Consider the following 7,520-nt stretch of genomic DNA (forward strand, 5'->3'; position numbering starts at 1 on the left):
CACTGACTATTCCCTATAATATATAAAAGGCAAAATGTCTTAGCATGGCTATCTTATTTTCATAATAAGTTAACAAGTCATAAGTGACCTAATGTTGGATAAAATTATTTACTCTGTTATATTCATTGCTTTGAATTAAAAGAATCAAATTTATAAGAATTTATAATAAATGTATTAGTTTCACTTGGCTAGGTAATGTGGTTATTTGTATTTTTTATAGAACAGTCTCAAAAATGATAGTCCAAAAAAAAAAAAAAATGATAGTCCAAGAAAAAGAAACCTTTTAAAAGACATTCTTCTGGGATGCCTAGGTGGCTCAGTGGTTGAACGTCTGCCTTTGGCTCAGGGCAGGATCCCAGGATCTGGGATCAAGTCCCACATCGGGCTCCTTGCAAGGAGCCTGTTTCTCCCTCCACCTGTGTCTCTGCCTCTCTCTGTGTGTCTCCCATGAATTAAAAAAAAAAAAAAAAAAAAAAGACATTCTTCTGCTTTAAATAGAAATAATATGACTAAATTTTATAAATTATATAAAAGTTGGCATAGAATTTTTTCAGTTATTCATGTAAACTAATTTTCTTGTTTTCTGTTTGTTCCATAGGACAAATCTATTCAGAAATGATCCACAACTTGCTTCGCCCAGTTCTACAAAGCAAGGAGTGTAATTTGGTTCGATACAATGTCATCAATGCATTGCCCAATACAGCTGATTCACTCATTGGGAGAGCTGCACATATAGCTGTTCTTGATTCGGAAATATTTTTAGAGAAATTCTTTCTGGTTGCTGCCCTCAAATATTTCCAATAGGATAAAAACATTGTTAGAGACTTGATAATTACCTCATTCAACAATGATTCAAATAATGTATTATATTAAACTGTAGAGGCTGATAAGTTCTAAGAAATATTTATACCTTTTTATATGGAAGATAATTTATATCATCCATGTTTAGAGCTTTTTAAACATCAACTTTCCTTTCTAGGTAATGTGGCTGTGCAATATTTTTTTAATTTTATCTTTTTACTTTTCTATTACTTTTTCATATATTTTGCTACATAAGTATTTCAGTGAAACTTTAAGCCCATATGTATATCTGATTGTTTATTATTGGCTTTCCACAATCCTTACATCAGACACATCCTGTTAGAGGCCATTTATTGCAAGAATAGCATGGGATTTTAAATTTTCTAGTATTGGGGTATTATTTAGTTAATTATACATTTTACTTTTAACATTTTACTATGTTTTAACTGGAAATAAAATTATGGCTGCTAAAGTATATTTTTTGAAATCAACTCTAGCCCTGTCAAACCAGGTAGTTCATAAATGACAATGTTATAAAAGTTTTCTATAAAAGTCATTACTGTTGCTATTAAACATATGTCATGCTTATTAAAATATATTTTCTACTGGTGATTTCAACATTATTTCTCACATTGACTTTTATTACTGGAACTTTTTCATGTTCATGTTAGCAGCATCTAGAAATTTTTGAATGTTGAATGCCCTCTGCTTTGATTTGGTTGGAATTTTGCTACATTTGGTAGTGTTGCTTGAACTTTCTGACTACATTTCTTTAACTTTTTTCATGGACTTTCTTGTATGTAAATAATACTTAAGTGTTGAAATTTATGAAATACTTTTATGAATTTAGATAATTTTTAAATATTATTAAAATTTGTTGAACTAAAAAGTAATGTAAATAAAAGAATTCATGTTAAAAATGGAACAAAATAATTACATGTTTGGTGATAGAGATGCAAATGTTTTTGATATATGGAGATGTTAAGTCTTTTGACTTTCCTAAAGGTGCTGAATAGCATTAAATTCACTATTTTCCTTTCCTATTTTACTTGTGAAAATAATAATGCACTAAGGATGGATAGGTCTGTTTGCATTTGCCAATTGTGATGGACAGAGGTTTTTGTAAGTATGTGTTGTATAATGCATGTTTTATTTTTAGCATTGTGTTATTATGGCCTCTGGTGTTAATAAATGAACAAATGACTATCTGGAGGAACAGATAAACCACTTGCTTATTTTCAGAATACTAGGGGTATATTTTTATTTATAGTTGGATAGACTATATTAATTGTATAGACCAGCATGATTATATAACTTACAGCCTTTGTATTTTTATAATTTATGTCTTTTCCATATATTAAGTAGTTAAAAGGTATTTCACTGGCTCTCCATAATTCTTTACTTTGTAAAAGTATTTGAAAATCCAATGAATTGACTAAGCAATAATATACCAAGTACATTATAACTGGAAAATATAAATATATGCATTAACTACCACATATTTTTGCCACACACATTTTTCATCTCCACATACCTTGGCCCTGAGTTTGAAATATGCTTATTCTAAGTTTGTATAATAATCTTCCAGGTTTATCAAAGGATTCATTCTTACTCATAATCATATAATTGTATGTGACGGTAAATTATTCGTATGACATGGCTTATTGGTTGTTGGTTGCTTTGACACAGTTTTCAAAAGCATATCAATGATCATAGTTTAAAATCTAACAGATTTCACTTCTCATTTACCAGGGAAACTATCATATATTTACTTCCAAATGCAGATTGTAGGAGTGGATTGGGGTCCTGAGGGAAAGGGGAAGTGATTGTCTGAAATAGTATAATTGACTTCTAGAGCATGAATCTCATTAAAGTATATGCCCGTAAGAATTCTTGTTGCAAAAAACAACAACAACAACAATTATGATTAAGTTAAGCAGAAAAAATTTGTTGGAAGAATGTTAGGTAACTCATGGAATTGTTGGAAAAGCTGGAGAATGAACTTTGGAAAACAGAAGCCAAGGGAAGCTAAATGACCAAAATCATAGCTAAGTTCTGACCTCAAGAAGAACTAGAAGTTTGTGTATACATCTTCTGGCAGTGGTGCCTCTGAAAACTGGATTCCAAACACTTCTGTCATCTGAATCACTCATTCCAAATCCGAATCTGATAGGAATGTCCTACTGACGAAAGTTATTCTTTTGTTTTTTTAAGATTTTATTTATTCATTCATGAGAGACACAGAGAGAGACCGAGACATGGGCAGAGGGAGAAGCAGGCTCCCTGCAAGGATCCTGATGTGGGACTCAATCCCAGGACCCCAGGATCAGGACCTGAGCCAAAGGCAGTTGCTCAACCACTGAGCCACACAGATACCTCTGACCAAGGTTATTTTTGTACCAGCACTCAGGCTTCAAGCATCAAAGATAGCAAATATATTTGACTTCAGCTTCCATAGTAGAAGATGAGACCATTTCTCTCACCAGATCCACAAGTATATGAAATGAGTGTGATGACTGAACACCCAAAATAAAAACATCAGAGATCTACTGTAGTCCCATCTCTTTCCAACATTTACATATAACACTCCTCCCATATGTATGCATTTGCATAATACATAATACTGTATTATCCCTCATCCACTTTCAAGTCCAGAATCTCCGTATGATGTCCCCTCCTCTAATTCTGTAATGATCTTATCTCAGTAGTATGTAACCCATAAACAGAATCGTGACCTAACCACTACTACATCTATATACAACATAGGAAAGAAAAGGGAAATTATTAAATACATAAGCATATATATGTACCAGTGAGGAAGAAAATATAACTAGAGCAGGGCTTTGCCAGCATCCTTGCTGATAATTACCTGAGTTACTAAAAATACAAATTTCAGGGAAGCCTAGGTGGCTCAGCGGTTGGGCGGCTGCTGTCAGCTCAGGCCATGATCCCGGGATTCGGGATCGAGTCCTGCATCAGGCTCCTACAAAGAGTCTGCTTCTCCCTCTGCCTATGTTTCACCTCTCTCTGTGTGTCTCTCATGAATAAATAAATACATTTTTATAAAATACAAATTTCAGAACCCTATTATAGACAAACTGAAACAATATCTAGGGTAGGATATGGGGAGCAACATGTTTTGTCCCAAAGTCTCTGATTTATGTTAAAATTATGCTAAATACAGTCCTCAATTCTGCCACTGGCCATGAAGCTAGATGGTTATGACTTCTCACCACTGCCACTTATTCCCTGTTTCCTTTGTATTTGAGGATCTCAACTGGATGAGATTTACCTAGTGCATGTTCCAAGGATCTGAGGCTTGAGTGGTCTTGCCTATACATGGTTGCAAATGTTTGCTTAATTTTTATAATTCAAAATGGTATTGTGAGGAGGTATTCCAGGAGATATGATTTCCCAAGCTCTAATCAGACTCCTCTTTCTACTCCCATTTCTGTGGTCATCAGGGCCAATCACCCCAGCTACTGCCATAACCACTTTTTCTAACTCCTTACCTAGAGGAACGAGCTAAAATGACCAGGTTACAATTCCCAACTTCAATGCAGAGGAAACATCATGTCCCCTTATATCCCACTCTGGAAACAAAAATTAGTACACCAAAAAAATCTGGAATCTTGGAGATGGATGGTAAACACAGTTGAGGGTCTAAGATTTTATCCTACTTATAGGCTTGCTTGCTAAAGGACAGGAGACTCCAGAGTACAAAAGACTTTATTACAGCAAAATAGCCAAGCATCAGCATATTTGCACTAGTTCCTGGAACCCCACAGTGATGGAGAGTGGCAGATGACACCTGTACACACATTGGGTTGCATCACAGGAGAAAAGTCCAGGGCCAAGGGCCAAGCGTTTTTTGAGCAAGCAGCAAACAAGCCAGTCTCTTTTCCCCCAAAGGGAACGGCAGTTCTATTGTAGTAATGCTATATTTAAATGCCCATATGACCAGCTACAGAAATTGCTGTTTCAGGAGATAGATAAGCCTTGCCATTGGTATACTCAGCAGTAATATGCAGGGAGGCCCAGGACCCATGGCAGATTATTTCTCCCCACAATGGTGAGCAAAATATATGAACAGTGTATCATGTACTCATCCTTCTGCTACTCTTTGGATCCAGTTATTCTGTCCATAGAAGAGATAACACTGAAATTGTTAAGTCATTGGAAATATATGCCAAGTCCTTTAGGACAGCATCCCAAAGTGTATTTTCTCATCCTGTTACAAAAGTAAATCTTTTGGGGATCCCTGTGTGGCACAGTCAAGTGTCTGCCTTCAGCCCAGGCCATGATCCTAGGGTCCTGGGAACCAATCCCTCCCCTCCACCTTGCATCGGGCTCCCTGCTCAGTGGGGAGCCTACTTCTCCCTCTCCCTCTGCTGTTTCCCCACTCATGCTCTCTCTCACTTTTAATCTTAAATGAATAAAACCTTAAAAAAAAAAAAAAAGTAAACCTTCAGTAGAGCTGTCCTTTATAAGACTGGTTGCTTCTGGTCTGATGGGATATGTGATAAGGCTTGCTAATGCCACAGGCATCACTACATTTTTCACAGGAGAGTGAGTTCTTTGGTAAGCACTTTTGTATGGGATGCTATATAAGGTGTATTTAGTATAAGGTATTCAGTAAATACACAGAACGTATAAAAGAAGCATAAGTCACAGAAACCAATCCAAATGCAGTATAATTGTTACTATACAACAAGTTGCTACCTCCTTCATTATAGTAGGGTTCCATTGTAATCAAACCTGCCACCCAGGCTAGCTACATAGTCCTTTATCAGGGGGACAGATTGTTCACTGCAAGTAGTGGTGCTAGCCAATCTGTCTTGGCAGGGAAAAAGACTATGTTAAAAATCTATGCATGTCTCTGTGCCACTGTGACTAGCGGACAGTGGTAGGGGAATGAGGCTGACTGATATCTATGAAGAGGTTCACTGTGGTCTCAAATGGTCTTCAGTGATCCCCATCTGCTGGTATTCACCCTTTGTGTAACCCCTCCCTTTTCAGAGGGTGCTGGATATACTGACTTCAAATAGAGTACATCAAAAGAATACATTACTTCTAATGATAGAATACATCAAAACTTGAGATTACAAAAATCCTGTGGCTTCTACTTTAGCAGTTTCATTCTCTCACTCATTCCGTGGAAAGCCAGCTGCCATGTTGTGAGATGATCTTTGAAGAAGCCCACATAGCAAGAACTAAAAGAGGCCTCTGGTCCCAAAGCCCACGAAGCATCGAATCCTGCCAATAATTGTACTAGTAAGCTTGGAGGCAGATCTTCCCCCAGTTGTGCCTCCATATGAAACTGGAACTCCAACTAAGAGCTTGACTGCAACCTCCTTTAAGACCTAGAGCCAGAGGCACACTGGCTGCTGCCTTTCTGATCCACAAAAACAAAATTTAAGACAATACCAAATTTTGGTATAATGTATTATGATGTAATAGATAAGTAATAGTTATCTTATTTTGATTAATAGCCCTTCTGAAATGGGAGCTTTTTTTTTTTTTTTTTTTTTTAAGCAATGAGATCCAAACAATCTTATGTTTTGGGGTGATTTGAGAAGTCCTGTTCCAAAGAACTATTCCAAAACCTTTACAGTCCCAGTCCCTGATCACATGACTAAGCCAGAGCCCATAAAATTATGTATTTTTGTCTCAAGCCACGTCTCCTTCCAGGCAAAGTGTACGAGATAAAGTTCAGGCCTCTAAGAGGATTTGTCTTTCTCTCTCTCTGCTGTTCCTTGAGAGTCTCTGTTAAACGGGGCTCTAAATGCCAAGACAGTCCATTAATAGCTGAGTCAGTATATTTAGCAAAGCCATTCTTAATCCAGCTTTGAATTTTTTTTCCTCAGTCAACCGGTCACAAAGAATTCATCATTGAACTGTAGATATAGCTAAGGGTGAAAAGCATTTATAGGAGCTAACTGCTAATGAAAATTGCTTGGGTTTTGTTTCTGGCCTTGTTTTGTATATACTTGCTCTTAGTGAAAGGGCTCCTTATCCTGGAGGATCAGATAACTCCCAAGTCACGATGAGAAACTCAGATTGCCCAGCCGCCTAATGTCAGACATTGCCAGCGCCCAATAGCTAGCCCAGAACTTTTCTGAAAAAATAAGAATCTAGGGACCTACACTGTGATTCTGTAAGGATTTCCACAAGTTACATAAAGCCTCCTGATCTGCCACATATGCTCCAAACGTCATTGGAACGGTTGGAATTTATGGGCCAATTGCACTGGCCCACTTCCACTGCAGCCTGGACCAGATGGCAAGCCTTTTCTTGCTCTGCTCTTCACTCAAAATTGTCATCTTTCAGGTCATCCGGTCAATGCGTCAGAACCAACGAATTAGTTCACTGAACGAACAGACCTTTAAAAAATAAGAGAACTGAACAAGGAAAGGCTATTATCACACGGGCAAAAGAGTAAAAAATGTGCTTCATCTTTGCATACTATGAAAGGGATCTTTCAAGAGACCATTGTCTTAGATTGAGAGGAACACATGGAATTATTCCCTCATCCAACCTCAGTCATAATTTGGAATTTTAAGCAGCAGGAGGTCAGGGTAGTTCGAGTCGCTCTCCTTGAACCTTTTTTTTTTTTAAGATTTTATTTATTCATGAGAGACACAGAGAGAGAGGCAGAGACACAGGCAGGGGGAGAAGCAGGCTCCATGCAGGGAGCCCGACGTGGGACTCGATTCCCG

The 7,520-nt window shown here is 37.2% G+C and overlaps 1 protein-coding gene across 10 annotated transcripts in view; it reads left to right on the forward strand.

Moving 5' to 3' along the window:
* Positions 1 to 2,025, forward strand: part of FAM135A (family with sequence similarity 135 member A) — a 132,536-nt gene extending 130,511 nt beyond the window's left edge. For 6 of the 10 annotated variants that reach the window (XM_038554450.1, XM_038554448.1, XM_038554452.1 and 3 more), the window contains one exon: positions 599 to 804. In XM_038554450.1, the coding sequence (XP_038410378.1) occupies positions 599 to 804 (206 nt within the window). Of the gene's footprint in view, positions 1 to 598 lie in introns of all 10 variants that reach the window. The other 4 variants (XM_038554451.1, XM_038554449.1, XM_038554454.1 and 1 more) reach the window with 1 other exon arrangement.
* The last annotated feature ends 5,495 nt before the right edge of the window (positions 2,026 to 7,520 follow it).

This window comes from Canis lupus, chromosome 12, assembly GCF_011100685.1.
Source record: "Canis lupus familiaris isolate Mischka breed German Shepherd chromosome 12, alternate assembly UU_Cfam_GSD_1.0, whole genome shotgun sequence".
Classification (NCBI taxonomy): Eukaryota; Metazoa; Chordata; class Mammalia; order Carnivora; family Canidae; genus Canis; species Canis lupus.